Raw genomic sequence first — 13,018 nt, forward strand, 5'->3', positions numbered from 1 at the left:
ACATTTCAGTCATTTGGCAGATGCTTTTACATTTGTTAAAGTACATTAATGCATTCCAGTGCTTTTGAAGTGGGAACAATTCTTCAACCAATGACATGTCGTACAAACATACACTATACATACACACGTGATTGTTAACAATTAATGTTGAAATTGTACAGAAAGCTGAATACTGTTGACATTTTTACCATGACAGTTGAAATCAGCGTCTGTTTTCTAACAAGAAGGTTACAGTGGAAACGTCACAGCTCGTAAACTGGTATCGTCAGACTTTCCCAATTGCAATCTTGACATGACGGGTTGTAGCGGTTATTTCCCAGTCGGTATGTCTTTCCGTGAGAAAAAAAAAGTCTGAAATCAAGTATATCCAGCTGCAGCATGAACGTAAATAGCTCGAACACCAAGCGGACATGACGTCAATTCTTTGACAGCCACTAAAAAGTTACATGGAAAAAAAGTCCTCAACACGGAAGTGTCAAGATGGCTCCGAGCGGACTGAAGGCGGTAGTCGGAGAAAGTAAGTTTGGAACTTCTTCGTATAATAACTCCAAATCATTCAAAGTAACTCAAATAGACACAAAATAAACTCTACTACAAATAGTGAATTGTTACTTTCTACTCGTTTAGCTTCTTATCACGAAAATAAAGAAGAACAGAAACCATCCAGATAGTCAGTCTGGCAATGACTACTACCTACGTCATTCGAAACATTGCTTCCTTGTATTGTAGTTAGCTAGCAAAAATGTTAAAAAGCTAATCTTTTACATAGAATTGATGAATGAATATGATGGGTGACCAAAACTTGTAGTATTACGTTCCTCAAAGTTGTTTTGCTAAGCGCACATTTTAAGTTATAAGGACTTGCAATGCTCACTAGAATTGTTCACTGGGTCTGGGAGTAGTTGAAAAGGAATCTTACTTGTAAGTGACGAAAGGCACCTACAACTGTTTAAATCTATAACATTTTAGTCAGTGACTTTTACAGCAAAATAAGTTAATATTTCATACTGTAAGAGACCTCTCGTTTCTGTCAAAGATCATACGAGGAAAACGTACCTGCCAGTTCTCACTACAGTCCATTTCCCTCTTATTTCCTCATTTCACATTGAACCATGAACCATTCGATTAAAAGCATGATTTGAGAGAATTGTCTTTGTAAACATGAGTCATCATGGGTGAGATGCCTCTATTAGGACTGACAATGGGGAGTAACATTTTATTTTTGTAATCTACCCACAGGGTTAGGTTAATTTCTTTTTCTATCAGTAGAGGTGGTGGCTTGTGGAGTTCAACATGCCATGACATTGACCTGATGTTACTATGAATCAGAACTGAACTGAAAGTGTTATTGACAGTCTGCACCTTATGAGTTTACTGTAGTTACCCTCCAGCCTGTCAGATTGTATACATCAGATTGTGATTTCAGATTTCATCAGACTATATTTTCTCTTACTCTCTAGAAATCATCAATGGAGTTATCAAGAGTGTTAAGAAGGATGGGGAATGGAAGGTACTTGTGCTCTTACTGAACTCAAAAGATGCTAAGTATTGCAGTCAGTCAAAACCAATAAAGCCATGTCTTATGTCTTATCTCTCTCACTCTCTCTAGGTGCTCATTGTGGATCACATGAGCATGCGAATCCTGTCCTCATGTTGCAAGATGTCTGACATAATGGCAGAGGGGGTGACTAGTGAGTGAAACATTTTATGGATATTTAGTACTGGGGGACTAAAGCATATGACCTTTAAATGTTGAACTGTCATACTCTCTGTTACTCATGGATTTAGAAATTACAAACAGCCTTTTCAGATCAAAATGAAATGCACTGCAATAATAGTATAAAAATAAGATCTCCCAGGATTTAATATAGGATCAGAGTATGAGGAAGTGAGTGTTGAGGCCATTGTTTTTAATTAATAGAACCTTCTTTTCTCTCACAGTTGTGGAGGACATCAGTAAGCGCAGGGAACCAATCTCTAGCCTGGAGGCCATTTATCTGATTTCCCCTGTGGAAACGGTGAGCAGTTGGTGTCCCCCCAAACCTTCTTTTACAATGTCTAAAACTCCCTAACTCCTTATTTTGATATTGATCAGGAGGTTGCTGATCATCGGAGAGCCGGTCGAAGGAATCGCAAAAAACCTGTAGTATTTTTTTTTTACCATGTTATGTCTGATGCTGTTCTATATATACATCTTATGCCCCTCTCATCTATTCCATTGCAGTCAGTTCATGCTCTGATCGATGACTTCAAAGAGGCTGCCTTCACATACAAAGCAGCGCACATCTTCTTCACTGACAGTAAGATCATTTGTTACAAAACACCCTAAAAAATGTACACCCGTATAGCATGAGTATACATTCTTGGTATTTTGAAATCGCTCTTACAATTAAATGGTAATGCACATCATGTTGACATTGTACATCTGTCCTGCAGCTTGTCCAGATGGTCTCTTTGCTGAGATTGGGAGGTCAAGAGTTGCCAGGGTCATCAAGACTCTGAAGGAGATCAATGTAGCATTCTTGCCATATGAGTCCCAGGTGGGTGCCTTCTTTATTTCTCTCTGTTTCATTCTCACTTGGATAGAGAATAGGTTATTGATACTACTATAACACTAACATCTCAAATGTTCTCTCACTCTTGTAGGTATTTTCCCTGGATGATCCCAGCTCCATGTACTCCTTCTACAGTCCTGTTGGAGAAGGAGATAAAAGCAAAAAGATGGAGGCGCTTGCTGAACAGATTGCCACACTCTGTGACACACTGAAGGAGTACCCTGCTATCCGCTATCGCAGGTACTAAATACGTACTCATAGGCTGGTCCTCACAGTCTGTCCCAATGGTGCTATCACTGTATGTATGCATGTTTTTTTGTTCAGTGTGCACTTGTTTGATCAAACATATTTTCTCTCTCTCTCTCTCTCTCTCTCTCTCTCTCTCTCTCTCTCTCTCTCTCTCTCGCTCTCTCGCTCTCTCGCTCTCTCGCTCTCTCGCTCTCTCGCTCTCTCGCTCTCTCTCTCACTCAGTGGTCCTGAGGAGAATGCCAGACTGGCTGAGGAGGTATATCAGCGTCTGAATGCTCATAAAGCAGACAACCCCAGCATGGGGGAGGTGAGGAGAACACACACCAACATTTTGCAGCTCACAACTTCTCATCTGTACAGTGTTCCATCTGCATCTGCTTATCTCAACGCTCTATATTTAATGACCTCCTGTAACATTTTGTCTGTGATATGATTATCACCAGCTACTAGTTGTACTTCAGATCTGCACTATCCACAGGGTTATGGGTGTTTCCCTTACAGTAGCTTCTTCTTTCTTGCTTGAATTCTGTTAATTATTTTTCATACTCTCTGCTGGACCTTGCACTGTCTTTTCTCCTTCTCTGTCTTTCATAGCTGACATATCCTTGAGTCTGAGTCGGATCTTTGAAGGCATGTATTCATTTGCTGTTTCCTCTCATCTTCTGGATGGAGTCTCTTTCTCAGCACGTCTAGAGTACATGTCACAATACCTCCTCCAGATATTCCATAACCTGTATTCTTATAGATAGACGTCTATCACTTATGTCTATTCTCAAGAGAAGATTGCAGTGCTCAGAGTTGTAATTGTTAAATTGTGATGTCACTATTTCTTATGGATAGACTTGTGTTCTTATGTCTGACTGTGGCACTATAGTGAGAACAACCGGTTACCCATGTACATGTCTAAAATTCCAAGTATTGAGTAATTTTGACCGATTTGATGAAAACCAAGCATTGTATCAGCTCTGAGTAGTTGTCATTGGCCAAACACTCTGATGTACTTACATGTACTAGATAACAGAGACATACATGTATACATTTTCCTTGTAATTAAGATGATATGTTTAACCAACTGGTTGTTAAGTGAGGTTAGGTATATTGACATAATTATGATTTTCAGGGTGCTGACAAAGCGCGATCTCAGTTGCTGATTGTTGATCGTGGTTTTGACCCGATCTCACCCATTCTGCATGAGTTGACCTTCCAGGCCATGGTCTATGATGTGCTGGATATTCAACAAGACATCTACAAGTGAGTCTGTATAGCACTGTTCCTCTGATGAACCAGATGAATGAACTGTACAGTTCATATATATATATATATATATATATATATATATATATATATATATATATATATATATATATATGTATAGAACTGTATTTATATATGTACAGTTCTATACATACAGTATGTACTATACCATACCTTCGAATCAACCTGTGTTTTTTTTGTACATTATCCACTGATGAGGTAAATCACATCACTGTTGTAGTCTGTCCTTGTGTAATGTTTTCTAATCTGTGTTTTTCTTAGATATCAGACAACTGGAATTGGGGACTCCAGGGAGAAGGAGGTTTTATTGGATGAAGATGATGACCTGTGGATACAGCTGAGACACATGCACATAGCAGATGTCTCCAAGTAAGACAAAAATAGCATTCAGATGATGTCTACAGGGATTAAAGTTCTCCGTCGCTACGACAGATTTCCGTCAATTTATTCCAAATTGCGACGGATTTATTCCAAGTTGTGACGGATTTTACCTGGTGTAATATGATTTGTAGATGCATACAATCTATTTTGATGTTGGTATTAGGTATATAAATGATATATAATAGCCTATATAGCCTACATATAGGCCTTTATTGGCTACAACTATGCGACAGTAACAGAGCGGGGTGCACTGACGCTGAACCCCTTATAGTGATAAGTAGGTGGACAATGGTTGGTGCTGAAATAGCCGACATGCGGTGTGTGGTTTGAAAAAAGTAACGCCAGCTCAGTAAATCATTCAAACTTAATGTTTACTTATAGGCTATGGGAATGTGACTGCACCACACATGTGAACAGTAACAAAGCAAATGCAGTTTAATGTTATGAAAAACATTGGCAACAAAATCGCCCCCCCCCCAAAAAAACTGAATCCGCTTAGCCTATATGCTCCTGAAACGACAGAGCAAACACGCTACATTACTAGGGATAATAATTACAATGAGCCATTCATTAAAAATAGAAAAAATTATATTACACTTAATGAGAAAACTGGCATCTCCCATCGGTCACTATTTGTTGGCTATCTGGTGATATGGACGTCTTTGAGTGTCTAGAAAAGCGCTATAAGTCTAATGTATTATTGTTATTTATTATTATTATGGACGTCACTTTAATCCGGCAGTTCTCAAGGTTTTTATGCACCAATCGATTCCTCTAGTCAGTGCGTCTTTATCGCATTCATTGACGAAAAGGACGACTCGCATGTATAGGTGGAAGGGAACATTCATTGAGAGCACGTAAAATGTGAGTCTCACAACGGCTTTGCATTGATGAAACCAGGTAGGATGAACGCATAGTTCGCTGTCCATTCCTCTTTAAATGCCCTGTTTTCACCGTCAACTTTCCTCTTTAGACCTTTGGAGAGTGACATTATGTGTCTCTTGCTAGCTAGCAGGTTAAATGTTTAGCTAATTTCACCCGGCACGCAAACAACCAATCCAATAATAATGTGACCGTGTAAGTCTGGGAGGAGGGGGGAATAATTATCACAATAAAACTATGTTAAATGATAATTATTAGAATAAGTTAGGCTGCGCTACATCGTCAGTCCACACATTTATTATTCAAAACTATGGAAAAGGGTGAAACTACGTTTCAACGTTGTTGAGAATCACAACACAAACTCGCTAGTCAAGCCAAAATACTGCAGCGAAATGGATTGGACTGCTACCTAGTTAACTAGAACACTACTTTACATTGTTAGCAGGCTCACAAAACAAGCTGTGTTAGTCGACTAGCGATGTGTCATTGATTTTCTACAACGCGGAAATGTGTTCACATTTTTCGAAAGAAAAGTCAAAGCATTAGAACGTAGAACGGAAAATCGCACGGAAAGCCACGTTCAGGTCACGATTTGGCCTGAATTTTTTTTTCCGCCAGGAGATTTTTTTTTTGCTTTAATCCCTGTGTCTATACTAATGTTATTAAATACATATCCAGCTAATGCTGAGGTCTTTGTGACCCTTACAGGAAAGTGACAGAACTGCTTCGTACATTTTGCGAGAGTAAGCGGATGTGCACTGATAAGGTTTGTGTGTTGTGTGTGTTTCTTTTTTATTAGGGTTAGGTGATATAGCCAATGTTTATGCAGTAAATATGTACTACATATACCATTTGTGTTGTCTATGAACCTGTGTGTTTGTTGAAAATGTGTGTTGTTCTTCAGGCCAACATCAAAGACCTCTCCCAGATGCTGAAGAAGATGCCACAGTATCAGAAGGATCTGAGCTTGGTGGGTTTTCTTTGTGATGCCTCTGTCTTAACCCACCCCCTTGGAGAGAATATCTTATGTCTAGCTAGGCATTGTTGATCTCAATATTTCAGAGGCCAATAATGTACAATATGCTATGAAAGGGACTAGGCAATTTCTGTCATAGCAACAAGGTCGGCTGGAAACAAGCCAAACAGAAAGAACATCAACATTAATGGTCTTTCGTGATGTGGATCTCTAGTGATCACATAATGTGACGTATTCACATTGGTACTGAAATGATTAAATGGTATGTGTTTCAGGGCTCGACATTGAGGCTTGTCCGCTTGTCCGGGACAAGTATATTTTTCGGACAAGTGGACTTCCTTTTGCAATTGTCCGACGGACAAGTCAGAACAAAAAATAAATCAATATGTATTCATATCTCGTCGATGTTATAGTGTACATTGTGGGTCGCCTATCACTAGTGCCATTTGCGTGAACGCGTATTCACTTCTTTGCAATGCCGCTTATTTTCATTCATGTATTAGTTCGATGCGATCGTATTTTAGGTTTGAAGTTTTAAGACGAACACAGTGCAATGCGAACTTCAGAATGCCACTAGTGATAGGCAACCAACAATGTAGGCTATAACATCCACAATAATGAACTACGAGAACACTTAACGTGTGCTCGTACGTAATCGTTTATAAGTAATAGGGAGGGGGAGTCAGAAAAGGCATTATTTGAAGCTCGATGGTGAGAAAGTGTCTAGTTCCACCGGTCAACGAAACTGTCAGCCAGGATTCAACCCTTGGTAGGATGGACTGGAGGAAGATTTCTCAATTTGAATATAGGTTACTATCCAAAAGCTAGCAAATAAAATTGCTTCCATTGGGCAGGGAGGCAGGCGGGGTACTTACCCAAAGCATTTTTGGTAAATATTCCTAAATATTCATGCCTATCTAAAAGAAAATCACTGATTACCCCTTCAACCAATTCATTTTTTAATGAAGGATACACCACTATCAAATCAATAGTAAAATCTTTGTATTTGGACAAGTAACTTGAGCTCTCAGACAAGTAAAAGATAAGTTAACTTGCCCAAAGGACAAGTACCTGAAAAAGCTTAATGTTAAGCCCTGCTGTTTTCAAAGACTGGTTGTATACTATAGCCCTTAATTGCCTCTTGTTTTATTTGCAGTACTCAACCCACTTGCACTTGGCAAAGGCCTGCATGGCGAGATACGAATCATCTCTGAACACGCTGTGTGAGGTGGAACAGGTCAGTACTACTGCAACATACGGAGTTAGTCAAACATCAACTTTGTATAAAAGGAAATGCAAAAGACCTTGTTGGCCCAGTGGCATATTTTTGCATCCAAGATGTGTAAACCCTGTTGAGCTGTGTTTAGCTGAGGCTAACAAACTACTATGTTTATATAGCTTTATAATTCTATCATGGAACAATGTTTGTCTCCTATTAATACCTCTCTATTTGGGTCTGTTTAAGATTTGTCATTGACAAAGTCAGATGATGTTTACTCTCCACCCTCTGATCATAATGTTGCGTAAGGGGCTTGAGATACGCAGGACTTTCCCTCCCTAAACCAGCAGTAATGTACAGGAAGCTGTTATGAAAGTAAAAACCTTTAACATCGCACAGCTGTGTATCAACATGATCCAGAAATCCTCCATCAGGATGCTTTCCCAAACCCCATCAGACCCATCAGATGACAAATCCCATAAGTTCCAACACATTGTCTGCTCTCAGCCCGTCTTTGTTTACAAGTGTTTAGAGTGTTTACTATTCAGGGTTTACACCAGTAAGTGATGATCCATGTATCACTGGTATCAAAAAGTGTCTGTGTCTGTGTGTGACTGACTGACTGACTGACTGACTAGACACATTGCACTAATGGATCGTCATCAGTGCGTCTGAAAGCTTCTTTGTAATCCTTTGGGCTTGGCATTTGGTGCCTCTGTTTAGATGGACAGCTTGAGCTCTCCTGTCAGCTGTCCATGAATGTTTTCTTTTATGTCACAAACATCCATAACTTCATCAAAGATATTTAAAAGTGTGTGTGTATATACATATACACTTATACACTTATATACACATGTATATATATATATATATGTGGGTGACAGGTCCTACATGTGTTGAAGGGTGTGTTTTATTTCTTCAATTTGGCATTTGAGGAAAACACCCAGTTCAGTTCTGACTGTGCATAGATAGATAGATGGATTCTCTCAAATGGTCAAATAGTATGTAAGCTCACTACCACATGCAAGATATCGGCAAGAACTCTATTACAACAAACTATTTAGCCAGGACAGGCCATCCAATCTCTCTTTTATTTATTACCTTGTTTGTTTTACAACACCAGGTTGTATGTTGTATATATCACACAAAACTCTATTTGAGAGGTATAATATAATGTGGCATTTGATGGGTCTCTGATGGTTGTTTCTCCATGTACTTCTCAGGACTTGGCCATGGGGACAGATGCAGAGGGTGTAATCATAAAGGATGCTATGAAGAGCATCGTCCCTGTGCTCCTCAACACTGACATTGACCCCTTCGACAAGATCCGCATCATACTGCTCTTTATATTCCACAAGAAAAGGGGTGGGTACACGTCATAACCTCTAGTGTCCACCTGACTGGTATTAAAATGGAATGATAGCTATTGATACTTATAGAATATAACTTACACATGCCTCAACTGTCTTACCCTATCAGAACTCCTAATATAAGCTTGTTTTACTCTATTGTTTGTAAACAAAGTAATTGCAAACAAACAGTTTGATATATAACCCCTAGTGTCCACCTGACTGGTATTAAAATGGGATGATAGCTTTCATTCAGGACCAATGTTGTGTGAGTGGGTGGAGAATGTGTGAAGTGTTTGTAGGGAGAATGTGTCTCTACTCTATGTAACTGTCATCTTTACACAGGAATTGGGGAGGAGAACCTGGCCAAGCTCATCCAGCATGCCAATGTGCAGGCAGACAGCAACATCATCACTAACCTGCAGCACTTGGGCTGCCCCATCATAGCTGGGGTAAGCCTTTCTCTCTGTATAGTGCCATGCAAATGCTTTGCTCTAGAGTGAAGACTTAAATTCCATAATATCATATATATATATATATAAATATATAATATAAGTAAGTGTAATTGTTGTGTGTTATCAGGGCCCTAATGCTGGGAAAACACTGCCAGAGAGGAAGGAGCGCACAGAGAGCACTTACCAGCTCTCTCGATGGACACCCACCATTAAAGATGTGATGGAGGTATGGAAGAAGTGAAAGAAGGGGTAGTTGACTGCATGGTGTTGCATAGCTGTCTTAACTCAACCCACTCAACCCATAGCTGTCATACAGTCGGAATGCTGAACAGATTGTATGTGAGTCTCTGACCAGCCTTTCTGTTACTTATCTGTGTTCCAGAATGCCATAGAAGACAAGCTGGACAGAAGGCAGTGGCCATTCATCTCAGACCCTGCTCCCATCAGCACCACGCAGACTGCAGTCAGGTGTGTATATACAGAAGAGCTTCAGTCAGAGCAGGGATGGGGCCACCTGAGAGGATGACCAGAGGGGTATTCCATCAACGTCACTAAAGGAAAATCCAGGCTTATTCTGATAAATCCTGATAAATAAGCCAAAAATAAGCCTAGATTTTCTTTTAGCGACGTTGATGGAATTACCCCCCAGGCTTCCACCAAAGCTTTTATCTCCTTGTTCACCCTAAACCAAGCTATTGCAAGAGGTGAATAGGTGAAATTTACTGTACTGTACAAATTGCTCATCTGAAGCGGTAAAGCTTCCTAATCTGCGTTCACTAATGGACAAGGCTTCCTCTTTGCCAAAAGCACTTTTTTAGGGTTTAAATCTGAGTAGTCATTAAAGGGCAATCTGGGATTTGTACATCCATTGGACTTGTTTTAATTATATAATAGCCATTGATACTTGAAGAATATAACTTACACAGGTCTCAACTGTCTTACCCTATATACCACTACTTACCACTAATATAAGCTTGTTTTACACTATTGTTTGTAAAGTGTAATTGTGAAATTGTTTTAACTTGTATAATTGTATAATTATTATAACAGCTGTTACTGGCATAACTTTTCTTTTATAACTGGTAATGTAACTGAACCTTAGCCAGCAGCTGTGCTCTCCCTTGTGCTTTTATTATGCTGTTTTGTGGAATATAGCTATTCATGTTAAACCTTTCCAGTCCTCTTACCAAAGGATGGTTTTGTGAGGCTTATCAACATAGAATGTTATCTAATGAAATATAAAGTAATGTCTGATCTGCACTTGTGTTGATAAAGAGGCATTATGAAAGATTATTACAAATATACATGTTAATTCATACTGTAGCAGTGCACGGTTTGGACACTGGCACAAACACAAGTCGCCAACAGAATATCGCTCTGGTCCCCGGCTCATCATCTTCGTGATTGGTGGCCTGTCACACTCTGAGATGCGCTCTGCCTATGAGGTCACCCGAGCCACAGATGGCAAATGGGAGGTCCTGATTGGTAAGTAATGGAAACTTGTTTGATTCCTGAACTTCTAACATGCCATAAATCAGTACCCCAGCGTCATGGGTTTGATGTTCTCTGTCCCTCTCCTCAGGCTCCTCTCACATACTCACCCCCACCAGCTTCCTGAAGCAGCTGAAGCAGCTGGACCAGGCCCCACCACCACCACCACCTGATTGTTAGGCAAGGCCTTCGTGTGGATGAGAGGCTGTCTGAGCACACTGGGAAAATGTCTCGGAGTCTTTCATGATTGGGTACTGATCTTCTGTTCCAGAGTTTGAGACAACTGTACAACATGAAGTGACATTTTAAATCTAATCATTAAACAAAATATACTTCTCATTCTTTTTTTAAAATTAACTCTCACATTTTAATGCTTGAAGTGAAATTAATGATGTTCTGTACATAATAATGCTGTGATTAAAAAATGTTGTTCTGATTATTTAATTTAAAACGTATACCTTTACGGAGATTATTTGAATCTGTCTCTGCCTTCTACTGTAATTGCCTTGCAAATTAGTGAATCATCATTACCGTTCTTGTCGCTTTTGTTTCCCTTTTATTTAGGTATGTATGTAATAGCACCATCCCTGTCAAATCACTGTTGATAGCTAATCTGATATATCAAAAGATTCTGTGAATATTGGATATATATTATCTCAGTTGTTTCAGACTCCAGATTTACTTAAATGTGCAAAGTTTTCTCTCCTATGCTCGCTGTAATGTTACACCAAAGATGCTTGGTGTTGGGACCATTTACAACCGGTGTGGCTTGCCACTGAGTTGGTATCTGCTGGTATCTTCTCTGAAGTTTCATCTCAGTCAGAATGTCTTAGATAGTGTGTCTTCCTCTGAAATCATGCACTTTTATTATGTATACATTTTATAAAAATGGTGGTGAAGGGTGATGGGCCTTCATTTCTTTGTTGTTCTTTTTTGTCCAAATTATTAATAAACAATCTGCATTAATTCAAGTTGTGTGTCCTAACTTTATTAAATGAGAATAGTCCCTGTACAGTACACACAGTGAGTAGTACCACGTGTGGCAGTGAGGACAAATGTGTGACCTGCTTCCTCTGGATATCCTGACCTTACACACCAATCCTTTCACGTGAGCGATTGAAAATGTCAGTATACAAACATAGTTTTAATGTTATCAACAAGAGAAAGTACCCAGCAAGAAGATCATCCCCCTCCATGTGGAGGATTATTTTAGTTTTTATCTGGGATTACAGATATATACAGCAATATTAAGACCGGGGCAACGGCTGTGGCATTTAATGGACATGGGTTAATACTTCAGTTTAAGACCCTATAAAAGTGTTCTCCCTAGCTTCAACCTGCTTCTTGTGCACTGGGAGCAAAATATAACCTTGAATCATATGTTACAGTTGAAGTAATTCATTCTGTGCAATATTTAACACTTAGCTTGGCTTTTGACATTTGAAGAATACTGGATTATGACAGCAATTGAAGAAGAGACACAAATGGGCGCGAACAGCATCCAACTGGTAGGTCATGGAATCCATTAGTATTTTATCTAAATATTATATTTGTTTAACATTTTTGTAATCAGTACAAATCAGTACACATAAAAAAATAAAAATAATGTAATCAGTACAAACTTACAAACGTAACTTAATTTGGACTCTTAGTGAGTATGCCAGCAAACCAAGCACTAAAATAGTTTATTTGAAAGTATTTTTGATTGCTTTAAAAAACGTCAGTATCCTATTACAACTTTGAGTATCAGACTAGGGATCGTAATATAGAGTGAATTTCTATAACCTGACTATAGATTTTGTCTGGTTATGGTCATGTGTTCAATAGATTTTCTATGGACATTTACATTTTCTGTGTGCCATTCAAATAACTAAATGATTATCAGAAGCTGCAAATATACAACACTAAGGTATTTGGAATATTAACCTCTGTTCATATGTAATGAAATATTTTTTATCAGCTTGTTTGATTGTCCATCAGAAAACTCCAGCTGAAAAGGACCAGCGTGGGATTATGGAAGAGCATAAGAGCTCCTTGAATCCTACCAGGAGCACCTGCTCCACCCCCAAACACACAAGCACTGTACCATCAGGTCAGCACTAGACCCTGAACTTCAAACACCCTACTCTCAGGGTTGTACATTTTATTTAAAAGTGTTACTGTTATATCTCATGCTGACCCCCTGT

At 39.1% G+C, this 13,018-nt stretch overlaps 1 protein-coding gene across 2 annotated transcripts; it reads left to right on the plus strand.

Moving 5' to 3' along the window:
• The first annotated feature begins 468 nt into the window (after positions 1 to 468).
• On the plus strand, positions 469 to 11,792 carry stxbp2 (syntaxin binding protein 2). Of its 2 annotated transcripts, XR_013937322.1 has the most exons (20): positions 473 to 517; positions 1,461 to 1,510; positions 1,610 to 1,691; positions 1,942 to 2,018; positions 2,225 to 2,300; positions 2,437 to 2,540; positions 2,647 to 2,795; positions 3,027 to 3,111; positions 3,925 to 4,055; positions 4,341 to 4,448; positions 6,051 to 6,108; positions 6,247 to 6,312; positions 7,475 to 7,555; positions 8,761 to 8,902; positions 9,232 to 9,338; positions 9,469 to 9,567; positions 9,724 to 9,809; positions 10,666 to 10,826; positions 10,924 to 11,083; positions 11,397 to 11,792. XR_013937322.1 is itself a non-coding variant. In XM_080524931.1 (19 exons), the coding sequence occupies exons 1-19, from the start codon at positions 481 to 483 to the stop codon at positions 11,010 to 11,012; spliced, it is 1,788 nt and encodes a 595-aa protein (XP_080381057.1). In that variant the 5' UTR covers positions 469 to 480; the 3' UTR covers positions 11,013 to 11,792. The 2 variants fall into 2 exon arrangements, 1 of the variants encoding a protein (XP_080381057.1); XM_080524931.1 differs by having other exon boundaries at positions 469 to 517; positions 10,924 to 11,792.
• The last annotated feature ends 1,226 nt before the right edge of the window (positions 11,793 to 13,018 follow it).

Source organism: Nansenia antarctica, assembly GCF_963989245.1.
Source record: "Nansenia antarctica genome assembly, chromosome: 2".
Taxonomy (NCBI): Eukaryota; Metazoa; Chordata; class Actinopteri; order Argentiniformes; family Microstomatidae; genus Nansenia; species Nansenia antarctica.